This window comes from Oncorhynchus tshawytscha, linkage group LG02 (genome assembly GCF_018296145.1).
Source record: "Oncorhynchus tshawytscha isolate Ot180627B linkage group LG02, Otsh_v2.0, whole genome shotgun sequence".
NCBI lineage: Eukaryota > Metazoa > Chordata > Actinopteri > Salmoniformes > Salmonidae > Oncorhynchus > Oncorhynchus tshawytscha.
The window spans coordinates 59,534,541-59,556,393 of record NC_056430.1 but is presented as its reverse complement, the minus strand read 5'-3'; the positions used below and the strand labels follow the sequence as shown (position 1 = coordinate 59,556,393).

The window sequence follows — 21,853 nt, the reverse complement described above, 5'->3', positions numbered from 1 at the left end:
AAACCTTTGTTTGCAATTACAGAGATCGTACGTTTCCTGTAGTTCTTGACCAGGTTTGCACACACTGCAGCAGGGATTTTGGCCCACTCCTCCATACAGACCTTCTCCAGATCCTTCAGGTTTCGGGGCTATCGCTGGCAATACGGACTTTCAGCTCCCTCCAAAGATTTTCTATTGGGTTCAGGTCTGGAGACTGGCTAGGCCACTCCAGGACCTTGATATGCTTCTTACGGAGCCACTCCTTAGTTGCCCTGGCTGTGTGTTTCGGGTCGTTGTCATGCTGGAAGACCCAGCCACGACCCATCTTCAATGCTCTTACTGAGGAAAGGAGGTTGTTGGCCAAGATCTCGCGATACATGGCCCCATCCATTCTCCCCTCAATACGGTGCAGTCGTCCTGTCCCCTTTGCAGAAAAGCATCTCCAAAGAATGATGTTTCCACCTCCATGCTTCACGGTTGGGATGGTGTTCTTGGGGTTGTACTCATCCTTCTTCTTACTCCAAACACAGCGAGTGGAGTTTAGACCAAAAAGCTCTATTTTTGTCTCATCAGACCACATGACCTTCTCCCATTCCTCCTCTGGATCATCCAGATGGTCATTGGAAAACTTCAGACGGGCCTGGACATGCACTGGCTTGAGCAGGGGGACCTTGCGTGCGCTGCAGGATTTTAATCCATGACGGCGTAGTGTGTTACTAATGGTTTTCTTTGAGACTGTGGTCCCAGCTCTCTTCAGGTCATTGACCAGGTCCTGCATTGTAGTTCTGGGCTGATCCCTCACCTTCCTCATGATCATTGATGCCCCACGAGGTGAGAACTTGCGTGGAGCCCCAGACCGAGGGTGATTGACCGCCATCTTGAACTTCTTCCATTTTCTAATAATTCCGCCAACAGTTGTTGCCTTCTCACCAAGCTGCATGCCTATTGTCCTTTAGCCCATCCCAGCCTTGTGCAGGTCTACAATTTTATCCCTGATGTCCTTACACAGCTCCCTGGTCTTGGCCATTGTGGAGAGGTTGGAGTCTGTTTGATTGAGTGTGTGGACAGGTGTCTTTTATACAGGTAACGAGTTCAAACAGGTGCAATTAATACAGATAATGAGTGGAGAACAGGAGGGCTTCGTAAAGAAAAACTAACAGGTCTGTGAGATCCGGAATTCTTACTGGTTGGTAGGTGATCAAATACTTATGTCATGCAATAAAATGCAAATTAATTACTTAAAAATCATACAATGTGATTTTCTGGATTTTTAGATTCCGTCTCTCACAGTTGAAGTGTACCTATGATAAAAATTACAGACCTCTACATGCTTTGTAAGTAGGAAAACCTGCAAAATCAGCAGTGTATCAAATACTTGTTCTCCCCACTGTATGTTGGCTTCCATCTATGATTTAGAAAATGTGATTTTATACTGAACAAAGATATAAATACAACATGAAACAATTTCAATGATTTTACTGAGTTACAGTTCATATCAGGAAATCAGTCAATTGAAATAAATTCATTAGGCCCTAATCTATGGATTTCACATGACTGGGCAGGGGCGCCCATCCACGGGAGCTGTCTGGGTGGCTGGTCTCAGATGATCCCGCAGGTGAAGAAGCCGGATGTGGAGGTCCTACGCTTGCAAATCATTATTCTTACATTGTTCTGTAGCAGAGTGCCGAAGGGTATCGAGTAGCCTTACTTATTCATTTCCAACTAGACACGAGTTCAAAACTAAACTTAAAAATAACATTATATCCATAATATGTAGACCAAACACTTAAAAGACTTGACTAAAACAAACATAAAAAAATGATCTGGTCTGCGATTGTGAGGCCGGTTGGACGTACTGCCAAATTCTCTAAAATGAATTTGGAAGCAGCTTATGGTAGAGAAATTTACATTCAATTCTCTGGCAAGTTCTGGTGGACAATCCTGCAGTCAGCATATCAATTGCACGCTCCTTCAAAACTTGACACATCTGTGGCATTGTAACACAACTTAACATTTCAGAGTGGCCTTTAATTGTCCCCAGCATAAGGTGCACCTGTGTAATGATTTTTCTGTTTAATCAGCTTCTTGATATGCCACACCTGTCAGGTGGATTGATTATCTTGGTCGAAGGAGAAATGCTCACTAGCAGGGTTGTAAGCAAATATGTTCACAAAATTTGAGATGGGTGTAATGGTCATGTGGATTGTGAACTGTGAATATATTGTTTATTTAACCAATAAGGCATGGGGGGTGTGTGGTACATGGCGAATATACCATGGCTAAGGGTGGTTCTTATGCATGACGCAACGTGGAGTGCCTGGATACAGCCTTTAGCCGTGGCATATTGGCCATATACCACAAATGTGAATCTGAAGTGCCTTATTGCTATTATAAACTGATTACCAACGTGATTAGGGCAGTAAAAATAAATGTTTTGTCATACCCGTGGTATACAGTCTGATATAACATGGCTGCCAGCCAACCAGCATTCAGGGCTCAAACCAACCAGTTTATAATATATGATAATGTATATGTACACTTGCATTTTGTTTGACCTGATGAAGATCACCTGGATCAAAACATTGTCTTTTAAGGTGGTATTTAGGTGCATATTCAGTGTGCAGGCCTTTCTGTTCTTTTCATGTACTTCATTAAACCAGCAACTATGTTTTTTCAGATTTGTCTATAACCACAAGCATTTCTAGAAAGTGTTATGGAGGAAGCCATCATACAGTAAGACTGAAACTCATATAGACTGCTTCTTTTTCAAGCTTGAACTTGAACTTTAACGTAAAATCTTGTTATGATCTCACTATTCACTCTCCTTGATCTTTATCATTCTTTGTTGTCTCCAAGCTCAGTCAGGGCTGCAGGGAAATGTGCGAGGCGACATTTGCCACACCACTTTTTATTTCGTTAAATAAAATATATTGACGCAAAGCATTAAAAAGAGGGGCAAAATGCTGTTTTTTAACCGATTTGCCAACTCAGGCAAAGATGATCTGTCCTTCACATGGGAGTGCTGCTGCGGGGTCTTTGCATGTCTTGACAAATCTGATTCACGGAAATCGTGGGCCGGGCACAACACACAAAGCCACCTTCCTACAGTATTTATTTAGCAAGCGTGGGTGATTTGAGGAGTTAGCGAAGTAACTTTGGTCAACGCTGAGTTCATCTCGGGATAACTGGTCAACGCATTATTTGCTTGACAAAAAAACTTTTCTTTCATTTTGATTTCGGCACAAATGAAAACGTTTCACTGACTCGCCGATGGATTGATGTTTCAGCATTGTCTCAGTTTAGAGTTCGGCGCTTGACTAGCCATGTGCTACATGCACGCGCAGTTACAAGTCTGCTAGAAATAGCAGCAGGCGAACGAGCAATATCCACAGTTGTAGTATGGATGAAGCCTGGGTTGGAATGTGAAGCTAACTGAATGTAAAGCTTTAGAAAACCCTGAGTAGATCTAGCTTGCTTTGTAGGATACCCTCTGGTCAACATGATACAACACTGCCAACTCTCCAGTATCTTTGGCTTATTAGCTAACCCAAGCCAACAATATTTCCCAAGTTCATTCATTCAAATCCTGTATTCCAGTATTTAGATTTTCATTGACGTAAGTCATCACATGACCTCTCTCTCTGCTCTCACTTGGTACGTTTACATACACTCACTACATACACTAGTAGTTTGATTAATACGTTTACATGCTTTGCAAGATCAAGGATTTCGCTAATAATCCTGTTTACATGGAACCATCTTAAATCAGGCTACTTGATGGGACTTTGATGACTGTCGAAAAATCGCCAATCAAAATAACCACCGTGACCATGTTATTTTTGGGAAACCCGTTTGATTCTGAGTTCACATACCATTTGTATGTGAAAAATATTTCTAAGATGCATACTTTCAGTTTTTCCGAACTCACACTAAAGAGGGAGGCTCGCACTGCTGGTGCTAGCACATGTGCAGATCAAATATACCGCTGGAACGCCGATTAAGGTGTTTACATGTCCTAATGCTGGTTAAGATAGACATGTAAACATCTTACTCGGCCTAATGTCATACTGTGGATGTAAACATACTCACTATTCCACCACGCCTTACCTCATATTCATTTTGGATTTAATACTTTTTTTATTGAACTTTTTACAATACGTCAACCTCAGGGAGACATCTCACAGCCTCGTGGTAGGGAGGGAGAGACCATATGCCATCTCACATGCTTGCATTGAACAAGAGGGGGCGTGGAGAAAGGGAAATGGAGGCCTCCCTTCTACTGTATATCTCTCAGGACTCATAGGCTCAGCTTTCAGTGCATGTATAACATAATTTAAAGGGCAACTCCAAGAGACCATTAGTCTCAACACAGTACTACACTGCAATGCACTGCAATGAAACATAGTCCTATGCGCATAACTTGCATTATTTATGTAATCTATTGCTTCCTGTTGGGATAGATCAAAGATGAATGTAATAGCATTAATAGTATTCAAATGTGGGTTATGTACTTGCTCAGGAATATTCTGATATGGAAAAAAATTAACATTTTCACCCCTGGCCTTAACGATTGTAGACAAACATTTAGAAAAGCTGCCTGACCCTAAACTAGGGAGAGACTGGACTTACCATTGTGAGGAGAAATGTGTGTGTGTGTGTGTGTGTGTGTGTGTGTGTGTGTCTGTGCGAAACATTTTTTGTACACGTCTGTACTGTAAATTTACCTATTGAAATTAAAATGACCTAAATTTGTGAAAACACTTAAAAAATGTGTCAGAGTCAATTCACCCTGATAAGTAAAACTTTCAGACCTATTCAGTTGCCCAGGACGGTTCAGTTCCAGTACAGTGCCACTTCTACTTTTTGTTTCAACCTGGTACTTTATTTCCCTCACCTGGTGTTCACCTGGTGAATCAGTCTCTGATTAGAAGAAGAGGAAAACAAGAAGCAGTCCTTTCTAGGGGCGATGGTTGTATCTGACAAACAGTGTAGAAAGGAAACAGGAGATAGTCAATCCACATGACCATGATTTTACTTTAGCTCAGTGCCCTGCAATTGTAGGTTTCATTTACCCAATACAAACACAAAACATGGGTTCCAATGATCCACCATTCATTTCATTGTCAGAACATTAAAAGGCAGGTATCTATTGTTCAAAGTTAACCTTATTTTTCCTCATGCGTAAAAAAACAGGCATATTTGCCAACGTTGTTCAACAGCAGAGGAAAGGCAAAATATACAGGTTGTTTTCACAAGATAAAAAATAAAGATGTCTTTTTCAAGAAATGATCATATTATATACACGTCTTCGGAATGTAAATATAATCAAATACCCCAAAAATAGAATGATATAACGCATGCCCATTGTCACACGCTAACAAGGAGGCCAGCAATATTACTTCTGCATTCGCTTAATATCGGCAGTAATTTACCCCATAATCCAACCTTCCTCTTTTAACACATCTGACCAGATTTGGGAATGATTTTGGCCTTTGCATTCTATCAGAATTGGTTATCGCGTCAGACCATTGGAAGATTGAGACTTTCGTACATTTCCTTAACATTATTCAACTTATCAAAAGTGTTTGTGATATCTATCTATATACCATGCAATGTAAAGTGAACTCGATATTGTTGATGATAACTTAGTATATCAGTGTGAGACGTTTGTGTGTTGAGAAAGATTGCAACTTGACTTGCAAAGGGGTCATGATGACCGACTTTGTTCAAATACATTTCTTGCATATAGGATGCAAAATCCATAAACCTAAAGAAATGTTCAACCTCATAAACAAAAGGAAAATGTATACAATGCACCAGTGAACAGCATACACATAGCATGGTAGCATCGCTCCTCAGTGACATTGACTAAAAGTTCTTTGACTGGAAGCTCATGAAGATCGTTCCGTGCTAATACGGAACAAATGTTGTTTTTATGGTCTAGTTAGTAGAGGTACATGATTTTAATCAAAGAATGTAATTGAAAGATTAAAAAAGATGGGAAACCGCGTCAGTCTTACTTTGGGGTCAGCCTGGAGCTTTTTGAGGCATTGAGTCTCTCTGAGGACAACAGAGAAGCGTGTGCGTTTCATCCCAGTGAATCTGTTTACTATCACGAGGTAGCCATCTTGTCCTCTCTGCTTTGTTTCGCTTTGGCAGGACCTGTGGATTTGGCTCGATTTCTGGCAGGCATAGCGGTGAACTCCTGGGTAAAGCGGACCTGTGAGTTGGCCTGTTTCATGGTGGTGGTAGTAGTATTAGCCCTGGGCCGGAGTGGAGGGGCAGTTGTGGGCCGGACAGAGAGGGGCTGTCTAGTTGGACGGACATGTTGGGGGGAGGGGCTGTCTGTCCTGCAGTGGGAGGTGCTTAGGCTGCGTCGGGTCATGAAAACGCAGCGCAGGGGCATGCGGGGGCTGCCGCAGGGCTGGGCGGGGACAGGACATGGCCTCGGACAGGAGGAGGAAGAGGAGGAGCCAGTCTGCAGAGGTTTAGACCGCCTCTGGGTCGGGAGAGTGCTCAGTCCTATTTTCTGAACTTGGAGTCTGAAATGAGAATAAGTGGAATAAGAGTTCATTCTTGCTCCCAGAAACCTTTGATGAGTCATCATTTAAGTGTTTTTACAAAAATCATAACAAAACTTTAAAGAACATGACACCGTTCAACCAATCAAATTAAGTTTAGGTCATAAACGACAGAAATCAGACCGTCTTTGGCAATGGCTAACTCTTGATATTTGGCACTGTAAAGAAGTGTTTTCATAAATTATAGTAAAACAATCAAGGATCTTTTCATTTACTGTGGTAACCAATGAGCCATACAATGTTATAATGTTATGTTTGCAAACATGATGTTGTGAAGACTACTTACCCATTACCAAAGGTGGATGCATCTCTACAAATGCCTGATCCTGGCAACGCGAGAGGGGAGGCCACGGCGGCCACCAGCCGCCCTGAGGGCCTCTTGATGGGGGTGACGGGCCTGGGGATTCTGCTGCGCCACTCCGTATGGCTCTGGTCCCCCCCAGCCCCTGCCCTGGCCTTCAGACATGAGCTCCTCCTGGCCAGGGACTCATCAGAGGCGTGGGTGTCTTCCTCCGAGCCGGTGGTGGAGAGCGTCTCGGAGGCCCTCCCATCGCCAGAGGACAACGAGGAGGATGTCCCCGAGGGTAGCCTCATCCAGCGGCCCTGCTGCTTCTGCACCACCAGGCGTGCCAGGTCCAGTTGCCGGGCTCTCCTCCGTAGTCGCGCTCGGGCAGAGAGTGAGGCTGAACGCTCTGAGCCTGTGTCCTCTTCAGACAGTAGAACCGGGATGCGGCTTTTGATCCTCTGCCCGAGTGCAGTAAACGGTAATCCAGCGTTGGACTCGGCAACACCTTCGGTAGACAATGCCCCCTTGTTGGGATCTGCAGAGAGAGTTTTGTGTTCCAGAATGGGCGACATGGCTTCTGGGACAGGCTCCAAGGACTTAACAAAAACCAGCGGTGGGCGGTCGTCTGGTTTGGTGCGAGTGACACCCTTCTCCAGGGTCACGTCTTGGATAGAATGGGCTTGGGGCACTCTGGAAAGACGCTGGGATTCCTCACCCTGTTCAACATGTACAGTCTGATCATGGGAGTCTCTTTCCCATGGTGAGGTCTCCTGGGTAACGGCCGAGAGGTTGCAGGGGTCGCTGCACTCCTTTGCGTTCTGACATCTGGAAGACATGACGTTAGAGTGGGAAGTCTCGGCAATGTGGACAAAGGTGCGCTCGACTTTGGTGAAGGGGGGAGACGCGGGGGCGATTGGGGTGGATGGCTTCAAGTCTGACCTCAGTGTGAAGGAGAGCTCTGGCTGGCTGCCCGCACCTACCAGAGGCATATCGTTCCTAGGGGTAGAGGAAGACGGTGTCCCGAAGTCAACCTCCAGCAGGACGTGTTCTCCCCCAGTGGATGGAGACTTCCGGGTATCCCCCGGCGAGAACAGAACCAGGGTCTTGGAGCCGTCTTCCAAGTCAGGGTCAGCATCTGTGGCGGGTTCCCGGGGTCCCCTGGGACCATCCTCAGCCATGAGGGTATTAGGGGCCCCATCCTGGCTCCGCTCTGTGCTTTTTTGGCTGGTCTCGCTGTTCGACTCACTCTTGGTCACGTCATCGTCTCGCGGGCCCTGGGGCTCCTGGACCTCGTTCTCTGCCGGCAGAGCTGCTGTGAAGGTTCGCCGCTGAGGAAGGGAGCCGGTCAGCATGACGGTGAGGAAGTCGGCCCGCTTGACCTGGAGCTGGGGAAGGATGTGGAAATGCTCCTTCTCGTCTAGCTGGCCCTTGGTCCTGAAGTCTGGACAAGGCTGAGATAGGCCATTGTGCTCAGTTGGAGACATGATCACCTACAAAAGATGCAATTAAATAATTACTTTTGCACTTGGAACAAGAGGCATGCTGGAAATATTGTCAAAAAATATAAAACAATAAGTATTTTGGAAGATATGGCTCACGTCACATGATGTAAATGAGGACAAAACTGGGAAAACACCCAAGATTATGTCATGTGAACATATCTAAGATAACTTCATAAAGAACGAAACGAGGGACAAAATTGTTTCCCCAAACGATTTTATGTTTTTTGGGTTATACACAGGCTTTTAAAGATTGTCTAGATTACATACATTGATAGAAAAGGCACAAAAATGCATTGAAGAGTATTCCCTTTTAGAGAGACACTCCAATATCTTGTGATTTTCAAGTGTTTCCCTTCATAAAGATTTGACATACAGTACTGTAGTATATACACACTAAAACCAACTATCTTGCATGCTACTACAGATTAACTGAGAACTCAGTAGGTAAACTGGTTAAAAGTACATGTTTTCAATCTGTTTTAAAGTTAAAAATACATCATTTGATCCAGTTTTGCCCACTGGGAATTGAACATTTACTGAGTTGTATGTATGTATGTATGTATGTATGTATGTATGTATGTATGTATGTATGTATGTGTGTATATATATATATACGTTTTGTTGATTTACAAAAAGTTTAAAATACATGCTTTTTACCTGTAAATATTACAAGCAGACTGTACAATTGTATTGTGATACAAAAAATGCTTACACATGTATATACAGTATATCGTACATCTAAAAGACACTCACGGATCACGCTTGACAAATACTGCAGTTATACTGACTACTACTTATTTCTTTCACAATTATATCATACAGTACCTTCTACTATCTCATGAGCCCTCTGTTTCCAAATATGAAGATGAATGCTCACTCATTTACAACGATTTGACAAAAATCTCTCCTGCACACTGAACAATGTTCTTGTCTTTTATTTGACGAAGTTGAAGCACTTCTGACACCATCATAGGTACTGTGCAGCAGAGCAGAGACAAATAGCTCAGCTTCAAAATGTTAATGATCAATTTAGTGATACCCGCGGCCTACCCGTACCGTAGTTATTGATGAAAAAACAGGCCCTACCCAGCACTAACCCAATGTATAATGTCAAGGCCCATCAGGCTCAGGTCGGGTAGCAGAGCTCTAGCCTACATCCCTGAACACAACAGGCGCATTTTATTCCATTTATTCATTTCCTGCATTAATGTGTTATCATTTACACACCCAACGTTCATTTGAAACAGGTGTTTTTTTGTTTAAATGTGTGCCGTTGCCCGGCTATTAAAAGGTACAGGCGGCTATTTGAGACTGCATTTCATTTACGTTTTACAGTACATCTTAATTTTCAGCCAATTTTCCTTAAGGAGATGCATAAAATATTCAAGTCATTAAACACTTAAGACTTATAGACTGAAAACACTTTCAAATTCTAGGCTATCGTTGACAAATATAACTCAACTCAATTCAAGATAATAATTGTATGCAATACCACATCATGCTTTTATATTAACTCAGCTTGAAAGGCTGAGGGTTAAGGGGCTTTCTGAGCATACAGTGTACTTTACAGTGCAGTGGCTTTGTGTAATGTTGTGATATGTTAAACAAGTATCCCATCTATGGCATTTTCAATCACTCTTAGTCCATGGCTAAAAGGGATTTCTGCCACAATAAACAGTTTACAATATTTCACAAGACACTTTGCCCATGTCCTGTGGATTTCGCAGCAGATTTCTCAACTTATAATGCTATCCATTTACAATAGGTTGGACACCCAGCCTTGCGGAACAAGTCATTTTTCAGACTATAGGACAGGATATGCAGAACATTTGGAAGATATGCTCATGTATCAGTGACGTGAACTGAATATGTTTAACTTATCTGAGAAATTAAAATAAGAAGGTGCGAAGTACATAGTTTTGTGAAAATGCTAGTCCCTCTTCGCTGCACCTTGAAATACATTTTTGATCCGTGAGTATACTCCGAGTCAATATTCACATAATAAGGAATTGCACGCCCACAAATTGGGGGAAACAAACATTCTTTCCAATTGACCCCCATTGTAAAAGAGCCAACGTCATTGTTGATTTTTTGTTATACAGAAATAACAAAACATGCCGAAAAGCTGCTGTGTTGTTCAATGTAACCAGGTAAAATCCAGATCTATGGTTCACAATGCTCCCACGTAGGGAAAAGCCTGCGAGAAGAGCTATTTGGCATGGGAAATGTGGGGTGCCAGTGTCCAAGTACGCTACACATAGCTGTGTGTATGGAAAAAATTTCCTCACAGGTAAGACAGTTAACTTGTTAAATATAGTCTGTTTGTAACTCCACTCACTACTTGTAGCTGTATAGTCCATTTGTTTGTGTTGTTGGTCTTGGCTATCTTAATGTTGTCGTTGATAGCTAGCTAGCACTCACTCACGTGGCTCCTAACACCGTCATGAAAAGAGTCATGAGGAAAGACCTACAATATAACGTTTTTTTCTAAGCAGTGGAAACGCAGGCAATGTTGAAAAGTCATCTTTAGACATATTGTACTTTTCTTAAATGTAGTTTTGTAATTGACTAAAACAAGCAGACAAGAAAAGTGTGTTTGAAAAAGGTCACGTTTTTGCTGTGAGCCAATGGGGTAACCACAGGTGGTTTCCTCACAGGTGAGTGAGGCCGGTACGTTCTATCTAATACCGACTGGGACTATCCCTTTACCTGTGGTATTATACAGAACTCACCGAAAAATCACTGGGTTGTTCCAGCAATTGGGTGCCCTTTGAGTAGTATACCTTGGTCAAACAAAACTTTTGATTTCACCTATTTTATAAAAGGGTTGACGTGTCTTGCTCGACACCCTCAGGTTTCCAACACAAAACACCAGAAAATTGCCAAAATGAGCAGAATCAGCTCACCTGCTTTCACACTATGATTTGACTTCTAGAATTAAGAATTAATAGTTTCACCATATCAAAACGAGAGTTTGGTTAACAGTGTTGACCTTAAAATGAGGGACAGATGTAAATGAATCACTAATCACATGAAATATATAATAATCTTTCAGAAATGACTTTGTCAAAGCAACAACGTAACTATAGCATTACAATGATGAAGACTTTGGAATTTTTGGGGTTAAGTTGGTTAAAATCTTCCAAAACTCTGAAAAACTTGAGATGGGATCTTTCAAAATTCTGGCACTTTAGCAAGTCTTTATTCACATTATAAAAACAGATTTATTGAATTGTCCATGTTGGCTATATTAATGGTACTTATGGTACTTCATTGAATATAACAGGCTTTTAGAATTCAATATTGGTGCACAATTATTATTATTATTTTATTTTGTACTTTTACCCCCAATTGGTAGTTACAGTCTTGTCCTATCGCTGCAACTCCACTACGGACTCAAGAGAGGCTAAGGTCAAGAGCCATGCATCCTCCGAAACACGACCCTGCCAAGCCGCACTGCTCGCTTAACCCGGAAGCCTTCCGCACCAATGTGTGGGAGGAAACAGAGTCCAGTTGGCAACCGAGGTCAGCTTGCAGGCATCCGGCCCGCCACAAGGAGTCACTAGAGCGCGATGGGACAAGGAAATCACGGCCGGCCAAACCCTCCCCTAACCCGGACGACGCTGGGCCAATTGTAGGCCACCTCATCTGTCTCCCGGTCACGGACAGCTGTGACACAGCCTGGGATCGAACCCGGGTCTGTAGTGACGCCTAAAGCACTGCGATGCAGTGGCTTAGGCCACTGCAATGCAGTGCCTTAGGCCACTGTGCCACTCGGGAGGCCCATTGGTGTACAATTTCTACTTAAAATACTAAAGGGACGCAAAAGGCATTAATTTCATAGAATGACCGTACTATACATTTACAGCCAGAGGTTTGATGTTATTATATATCGTGCAAATAATGTTAGAAGTATGAAAACAGTCTTGCACAATCCAATTTCTCTGCAAGTACATTTCAAAATTGCCTGCGTTATTTTCAGAGTTCACTGACAACATTCGACATCCTGTTTTGATTGAGAGTATTATGGCGAGATTTGTTTTGCCGAGAACGGAGAAAAAAGTACAAAAACAATATATTTTTTAATATCATTGACAATAATGTCAAGGAACAATTTGCATGTGTGCAAAATTAAGTTTGGAGTTAGCAGCTTGCACTCTCAGTACATTCACTGAGTAGTGCTCGTTACATGATGCTATACACAAAACGACAAGCATGATTTGCTGAAAATCGTCTAACCAAGCAGTGAGAAATGAACTGACGGAACAGTTATCTTTTCTAAATCAGAGACAGAGGCGACATTCAGAGAGGGATGCTTGTTTGCTTCTTAGTGCTGTTAAGTAAATGCAAACATCTTAAATGCAAAGCTTGGCAAAAGTAATAATGGTGCATATTTCTGTAAGCGTAGCCCTTTAGCGCATTCACAAAAGCAATCATAAAAGAAAACATAAGATCCTACTCATTGAGAAGACCAAATAAGAAGGCTGTATGTGGTTATGCCATTTCAGAAATACAGTAGTATCGTTCCTCTTCACAATGGTTTCAGCAAAACAGGGAACACAAAGCCAAGAGATACATGGTTATTACAAGATATCAGTAAAATAACAGCATAAAATGTTCATTAAAATGTTGAAAAGACATCCAAAAAACATTGGCGTGTAACAAAAATCAGCTTACAGTGCAGCGTGAAGCCTGTGATGTCACGGGTCAAGTATTTCTAAGCTGAGGTGCAATTCTATACAATTCATTTCTATACTGTACATTGCACTTGGCTACATCAACAGTGCATGCCCTTTACATCAGAAATGCTACCCACTTATGTGTCTGAAACCTCATTGGTTGGGGATGGAGAGAGAGTGGCATAAAATGAGTGTGGAAATAACCAATCCTCCTCCTTTCCTCAACTTTTTTCTTCAAAATGGCGTAACATTTTTTCCCCCTAAGCACCCTTATTTATTGCGTTTCTCATCTTTTGCATCAATATTTTCTACCTGGGCCCAACAGTAACCAAGTTCTCCTGTTAAATCCTTAATAAAGTGCAATAGTGAGGTACAGTACTCAAAGGACAACAATGGAGAAAGTGCTATGTTGATGACTTATCTACACAAACATACTGTCACATACAACAGTCGATCCTGATACAGTATGTAGCTCACTTCACTGCAAAAATACACACCAAAACCCACAGAATTCCAATGGCATTTTTGGCTACTCTGGCTACTTGAATTAATGGTTTATGCTATTCTGCAGGAAGATAGATAACGCAAAGCCCCCTCAGATAATGCCAGGGTTTGGATTGCACTATCTATAACAATGATAGAGTTTAAGTGCTGAGCCAATGCAATGGCAGAGATGTCATTCTATGGAGCTTAAACTGTAAGTGCCTGAAATACTTTGGAACCAGATTTCAATTCATAAAACACAGCTGTTTGCATAGTACACCCTAACCACTGGTCCAGGGTCTACCCTGCTTATGGTTAAGGATAGGATTCAGGGTTGGGTGATCTTATCCTAGATCTGTGGTTAGAGGCAACTTCTATCTCAAGCAGGAAATCCAGTCTCTCTGGGTAGAACTTAAAACGTGCAAGTTTTCCTCCATCAACATCCACACATAGCAGCTTTGCTACCGATTCCAGACAGTGATGTGATTTCACGACCAAAGTGATGTGATTTCACGATTTCATGACCAAACGAACTTCAGTCAATTGTGAAATAACTACTAGGGTGAGCTGAAGCTGGAAGCAATGTCAGTACAATAAAAGTTTGTTGGGAGCTTAATGAAATGGGTTTCCATGGCCGAGCAGCCACACACAAGCCTAAGATCACCATGCACAATGCCAAGCGTTGGTTGGAGTGGTGTACAGCTCACCGCCATTGGACTCTGGAGCAGTGGAAACACGTTTTCTGGAGTGATGAATCACACTTCACCATCTGGCAGCCTGACTGATAAATCTGGGTTTGGCCAGGAGAATGCTACCTGTCCATATGCATAGTGCCAATTGTAATGTTTGGTGGAGGAGGAATAATGGCCTGGGGCTTTTCATAGTTCGGGCTAAGCCCCTTAGTTCCAGTGAAGAGAAATCTTAATGCTACAGCATACAATGACATTCTAGACAATTTGTGCTTCCAACTTTGTGGCAACAGTTTGGGGAATGCCCGTGCATGACAATGCCGTGCACAAAGCGAGGTCTTTACAGAAATGGTTTGTCGAGATCAGTCAGTTCTTCAGTCTGGAAGAACTTGATTGGCCTGCACAGAGCCCTGACCTCAAACCCATCACCTTTGGGATGAATTGGAATGCCGATGAGCCAGGCCTAATCACCCAACATCAGTGCCTGACCTCACTAATGCTCATGTGACTGAATAGAAGCAAGTCACCGCAGCAATGTTCAAACATCTAGTGAAGGCTGTTGTAGCAGCAAAGGGGGGGACCAACTACATATTAATGCACATTATTTTGGAATGAGATGTTCGACGAGCAGGTATCCACATACTTTGTCATGTAGTATCATTAAATGCTATGTCACATAACTGAATTAAGAACAGTTATATGAAAGTAGTTTTCACCATTTCCTGCATCATACCCATCAAATCATGTTACTGTGGCTACAGTAAATTGTCATAAACTGCCATGACATGTTATAACATGATTTGGACACTGGTACAGCAAGTGTTATTTCATTTTCAATACCCCAAGCCAAAGAGAACCATATAGAATAACACTAAAGTTATATGTATGGGACAACTGATGCTGCCTATAATTTCTATAGTTCGAAATGCCATTGTAGTCATAGTAGCCATAATGGAAATACAGTACAGATGTAGGATCTTCCTTTTAGTCAGTTTGCTATAGCATGAATATAATCCTGCAGCAACGGGACATGGAAATTATTATGTGCATTATAATGAATGGACATTTTTGTAGGGGTTGATACATTTTTTGTTAGAGAATTCAAGTCTGAAATTTCAAAGCCTTTTTAAAAACTCAGACATAACAAGTTTAAATTCTCAGCAACAAAAGAGTGATCAAATTAAGATCGTACATCTGTACAGTACATTGAAGTCAACCATGATAACGCTTGTCATAAAACATGACACAGAATATTAGAGAACAGGAGTTTTCCCATTGCAAAACCCCACACTTCATATCCTCACCCTTCAGAGGCCTGCCTAATCCATTGCTCAAGCATTTCGTTGATGCACTTATTGATGAAACCGATGACTGAGGAGGTATACTCCTCAATCCGGAACATATTCCAGTCTGTGCTAGCAAAACAGTCCTCTAGGGTAGCATCCGAATCATCTGATCACTTCCATCTTGAGCCCAACAGATCCACAGATGACACAATATCAATCGCACTCCCCACTGCCCTTTCCCACCTGGACAAAAGGAACACCTAGGTGAGAATGCTATCCATTGACTACAGCTCAGCATTCAACACCATAGTGCCCTCAATGCTCATCACTAAGCTAAGGAACCTGGAACTAAACACCTCCCTCTGCAACTGGATCCTGCACTTTGACGGGCCGCCCCCAGGTGGAAATGGGTAGGAAACAGCACGTCTGCCACGCTAATCCTCAACACTGGGGCCCCTCAGTGGTGTGTACTTAGTCCTCTCCTGTACTCCCTGCTCACCCACGACTGTGTGGCCAAACACGACTCCAACACCATCATTAAGTTTGCTGACAACACAACAGTGGTAGGCCTGATCACCGACAACGATGAGATAGGCTATAGGGAGGAGGTCAGAGAACTGGCAGTGTGGTGCCAGGACAACAACCTCTTCCTCAATGTGAGCAAGACAAGGAGCTGATCGTGGACTACAGGAAAAGGCGGGCCGAACAGGCCCCCATTAACATCAATGGGGCTGTAGTGGAGCGGGTCGAGAGTTCCAAGTTCCTAGGTGTCCACATCACTAACAAACTATCATGGTCCAAACACACCAAGACAGTCGTGAAGAGGGCATGACAAAACCTTTTCCCCCTCAGGAGACTGAAAAGATGTGGCATGGGTCCCCATATCCTCAAAAAGTTATTCAGATGCACCATCGAGAGCATCCTGACCAGTTGCATCAATGCTTGGTGTGGCAGCTGCTCAGCATCTAACCGTAAGGCGCTGCAGAGGGTGGTGCGTACGGCTCTGTACATCACTGGGGCCAAGCTTCCTGCAATCCAGGACCTATATAATAGGCGGTGTGAGAGGAAAGCCCATAAAATTGACAAGACACTCCAGTCACCCAAGTCATAGACTGTTTTCTCTGCTAACACACAGAAAACGATACCGGACCAAGTCTTGGAGCAAAAGGATCCTTAACAGCTTCTACCCCCAAGCCTTAAGACTGCTGAACAATTAATCAAATGGCCACCTGACTGTTACATTGACCCCCCTTTGTTTTGTACACTGCTGCTGCTCGCTGTTTGTTGTCTATGCATAGTCACTTCACCCCTACCTACATGTACAAATGACCTCTAACCTGTAGCCCCGCATACTAACTCAGTACCGGTATCCCCTGTAATAGCCTCATTATTGTTATGTTATTGTGTTACTTTTTATAATATTTTTACTTTAGTTGATTTGGTCAATATTTTCTTAACTCCTCTTGAGCTGCACTGTTGGTTAAGGGCTGGTAAGTAAGCATTTCACGGTAAGGTCTACACTCGGCACATGTGACAAATAAAGTTTGATTTGACAATGACCATAAGTGTTTGCAAGACGGCACAAACAGATCTGGGACCAAGCTACACAAGATCAGTGTGACGACTGCAGATCATTGGATAGTAGCACCCTAGCATCTCATGCCGTCTCTGGGGAATAATTGAACTCGAATGCTTTGTCACAAGACCCTCATAAGTGTCAGGAGCGTGACATAACTTGCGCCTTGGGATAAACAAGGATAACTTATGACTCTACATTGTTATGACACCGTTGATAAAGTAGCTGGCCTAGCATGTACCTAAGTCAGTTGGTTACGACTGCTTAAAGTCAGCTATCACGAGAGGCCGTAACTGCTTATGACATCTGTCATTATCATGACAGTGCACATAGGTCTTATGAGGAAATATTATTAAAGGAAAGTGTGGTAGCACAACTTGTAGCTTGCAGGTGTAAAGCTTTATTACTTGTTATAAGCATGTATGAGCCTTTATAATGACTTACATTGCATTATAACGTCATCATAATGCATTATACCTGCACAGACAATCTGCGATTGGTACATCCATTTTAATACATACCTAATGATTCTTAAAGAATATAACTTAGAAATGCCTCATGAGCTTGGTTCAACTGTCGTACCCCATCAGAAGCCAAAATATATGCTTGGTTTACTCCATTGATTGTAAACAATGTAATTGTTAAACAGCATCAAAACATGGCTAAAACTGTACGTTTGATATCATGGATCTTCATTCCTTACATCTATAGCGCTGTCTATGAATTCTTCATCCCCATCCCTCAGCTGTTTACCAAAACAGTGGTGGGGTGACCGCCTTGTTATTGATTGAACTACAGATTGCCCCTTTAAGTAAAGTGTTACCGAAAGCGTTACTGTATTCCTTTAGGTACGCATCGCCGACATGACCTGCATTCGACGACAATCCCGCAAGCCTTCAGCATGAATGGAAAAAGAAGAATGCAATGAAGTTGAACAGCCTCTTAACAGTCCCAGTTTTGTGACTCCTCCTCCTCACAGCACCATTAAAGGATGAAGCAACCTCAAGTTTACACTTCCACCACTTTTTACAGAAATGGTGTACATTTTTGTGGCATGTGCAACTGACTTTGCAAGGAGCAGACTTTTAAGAGTTTATTGCGTGAAAAATATTTTGCAGTCAGCACTTTTCTTCTCTTCATATTCACCTTTTTAAAGTTAGTTACATTAAAGTGAGTTGTTTGTGTTTTAGTTCAGCATGTTTGCGTGTGTCTGAAAGACAATGTGTGTACGTGTGTGCAAGCGTGCATGTGTTTGTGTTCTAACCAACCCGCCAAAATATGGCTCTTTGGGTTACAAACTGCGTGTGTGTACATGAATATGTCCCTCTGTATGTACACAATGGGTGTGTACGAGTATACGTTAATGTATTATGGCATGCAGAATGCCCTTCCCTCAGCTCGCGTTCTTGTTCATGAGCTTGGCAAGCAATTGCTGGATTTGCGTGCGCGACACGTTCAGGACCGAGTGCCTGCTCCGCGGGCTGCCCGGGCTCTGCAGGGGAGCATGGCGCCGGTGGGTGGAAGCGTTCATGTGGGCGGGGCTGCTCTCGGCCGAGCGGCTCCGCTGGATGAAGGACCCTCCGGGGTGCGGGTACTGCTCCGTCTCCAGTGTGGAGGATGAGAAGACGTAGGAGGCCAGCCTCCGCAGCTGATTGGGCCTCGGGTGGTGCCTGTCATCCTCCAGCTGCAGAAGAGACCAATCAGAAAACAGAAGGAGGGGCATTAGGATGGAAGGGGGGAGGAACAACCAGGTCATGCTAACAGACTATAGACTAGTATCAGGCCACGTCCCAACACTCCTGAAACAGCTTCATTTCCTTGTCTTCTTACCCTTCCTCACCAGCGATCTAAAAAGATTAGATAGTTTAGAGTTATAGGCTTGGACTCTCAACTATCCAGTACCTTTCAGGTCAGCTGATAAAAGGAGACAAGGAAAGGGATCCATATAGAGTATTGAAACATAGCTTGTCATACATCTCTCCTTCCCTGTGTGCATGCTGTAAGGGTTCTCTGATGTAGTCCAGAGAGAAACAAGGAGAGGAAGACTATGGTTGTAGCTAGGGTTGCCATTACAGCAGAGGCATTACAGTATGTTAAAAGGATAGAAGACAGTATTCTACAAAACTCTTAAGTGGGTTGCCAGATTGGAAGCAAATGAGAGTAGGTTTCCGTCGCTCTCATAATCAAGGCACAGTGGACACATTCCCCAACAATGCCGTTAAAAACACACAAGTACTGTACGTTCCTCTAGTATGTCAACACATTGAACCTGGGAAAATGCCTGGACACCATCAAATTTACACTCAATTTTGCTAAAAGACGTTACTCGAAAAATCACCATTGGAAAATGCTAAATGAATAACACAAAATATAGATGGTCTCATCAAGCACACGAAACACAAACACAGGACGAAGAAAAAGGGGATAAATATGGCTCAACAAAAAAAGGAGTTCGGAACAGAAACGAATTAAGAAAAAAACAACAGAAGTAAGGACTATCCTAAACTGTGCTTACCCCAAAACACCACTTTATTTCTTCGCTTGTTGTTCCCATGGCACCCTCGCCTTTTCTCCTTGGGTGAGTGCAACTTGACATACTGTACTTTTAATTGATAGGTGGCGCAAATACATCAGTTATGTCAAGGAAGAGGTCACAGGGCAAATAAAACGAGGGTCCTTGATCATGTTTGCGATAGCGAGGCCTGCCGTACTAGGCACTTGCGGTGAAATCACAAATAAGGCTGGCAAAACGTTATTGGTGAGGTAAGTAAATCAACATTTGTGTTTTCTTTTACAGTAAACCATGACAAGGAAATACAACTGACACAGGGAATGGGTGAACTGGCCTTGTGATTTCGAAGGCCCCTTGTGTATGCAGGTATTCAAACTCCTGAGCAAAACATGTTCTTTAACATATTTCATGGACATACCGTAACAGTCAGAAAAAACACACAAACTTACAAAAGGTTAAATAGACTTAAAGTGTCAAGTTGATAAAATGGTACACAGACCTGCATAACACAAGAGTCATTCAGGACTGGTTTCTAATTGATGCAGTGCTAACGGTCCCTGGTGGTACATGGATGCTGGGTAATGTGTATTAATAAAACCATCTGTAAGATTTCTTGTTCAAAAGGTTTTTAGGCACAGCAGCAAGGTCAACAATATTAAATTGTAATCTAAGCCAGTGGGAAAAACTGGTCGATGTCAGGTTGTGTTCTGATTATAAATGTTTTTAGACATATTTTTTCCGTCTTTAAATAATTGAAATCATCTGACCAGATAACAACCAAATTATGGTGCCTTTCCCAGGGCCAGATTACTGAACAGGCATGCAGGACCTGGGACTCCCGACCTACAGCCCCCCTCTCTGTCTCATGGCAAAATGTACAGAATTGCATGAAATGTGTTATAAAACTGCAAATGTTTGTCTGCCCCATGGCAAAATGTGTAGAATTGCAGGAAAGCTATGAAATCGGGTTTATCTTAGCTAGTTTATGTATTTTTATTCAAATTGAAGAGATTGTAATCTGATGTTGGTTCAACAACATTTTCAACATTTTTCCCAGGGTTGTTGATGTCGTCATGATAAAGATGCCTTCATCTGGTTGTAATCTGACTATCTGACTTCGCTTCAACCAGAAAACCAGATTTCAACTAAAGGAAACCTTACAAAAGGTGACTTTAATTAAGGCTGTTGTGTGAAGTTTTGGATTTGAACACAAAATAGTTTGAGTGTGTATTTTGTTTAATAAAAATAACTTTGATTTCAGATTTCAAAGAACAAGGATTTGCTCCAAAATTAAGTATCGCCAAAATTAAACTAAAATATTTGAAAAGAAATTCTTCCACCGTGAATTTAAACTCTATTTAAATTCCACTCAATTTTTTTTAACCTTTATTTAACTGGGCAAGTCAGTTAAGAACAAATTCTTATTTTCAATGACGACAGATTTGTACCTTGTCAGCTGGGGGATTTGAACTTGCAACCTTTCAGTTAACTCTCTAACTACTAGCTACCCTGCCGCCCCAATTGAGGCAATGAGTCGTTCCATAACTGAGTCGTTCCATGAAATTAGTCCCTTTTGGGTAGTGTAATTTGGTGAACATTTTATTTCACCTCATTTTAACAGTCTGCCATGACAAACACATGTTCAACTTAATAAAAAGGAGGTCTATAGTAAGTGCATATTAACTGCCAAATAAAATAACAGGGAAGCTTGTTGTGTGCAACAGGGAGGGGCAATTGGGTGGGGTTTTTGGACCGACTGGTACCACCTGGTGATGTCACAAGTTAATAGTCCAATAACAAAGAGAGTTTGCTCTACTCTCTGCCAATAAGAGCTAGTTTTCAGGTTAAATTAGGCTCCTTCAAATTAGGTCCCTCTCTCAAACCACTTCTAGACAGTCCTAGCAAAATTCTTGCTTGAGAAATTTCATTTAGCTAAGGAGCTATTTTGGTTTCTTTTTAGCCACTTTAATTGAAAACAATCACAGTAAGGTACTTAATTTTTACCCAGAAATGATTTTATATTGAGATAAAAATGGATGCATTGGACCTTTTAAGAAAGATATATTTAACTAGGCAAGTCAGTTAAGAACAAATTTGGGGGGGGTTAAACAGACGGATTTTGATGTGAATATTTGTGTTAATATTATATTAATTAGATTGACACTTGGGTGGGTCAAACGGCCCTAGGGGATGGGTACTTTTTAATATAATAGGCTATTAAAATTCAAGATTGGTGCACAATATCTACTTGAAATATCAAAGGAACACAAAAGGGACTCA

General features: G+C 42.3%; 1 protein-coding gene across 2 annotated transcripts in view; it reads right to left on the bottom strand.

The window, feature by feature from the left end:
• Positions 1–2,436: 2,436 nt before the first annotated feature.
• ttbk1a (tau tubulin kinase 1a) overlaps positions 2,437–21,853 on the bottom strand; it is a 52,627-nt gene continuing 33,210 nt past the window's right edge. For both annotated transcript variants that reach the window (XM_042301695.1, XM_024443420.2), the window contains exons 15-16: positions 6,847–8,336; positions 2,437–6,521 (exon numbers count right to left, since the gene is read on the bottom strand). In XM_042301695.1, the coding sequence (XP_042157629.1) occupies positions 6,092–6,521; positions 6,847–8,336 (1,920 nt within the window). In that variant the 3' untranslated portion in view covers positions 2,437–6,091. The remainder of the gene's footprint in view (positions 6,522–6,846; positions 8,337–21,853) is intronic.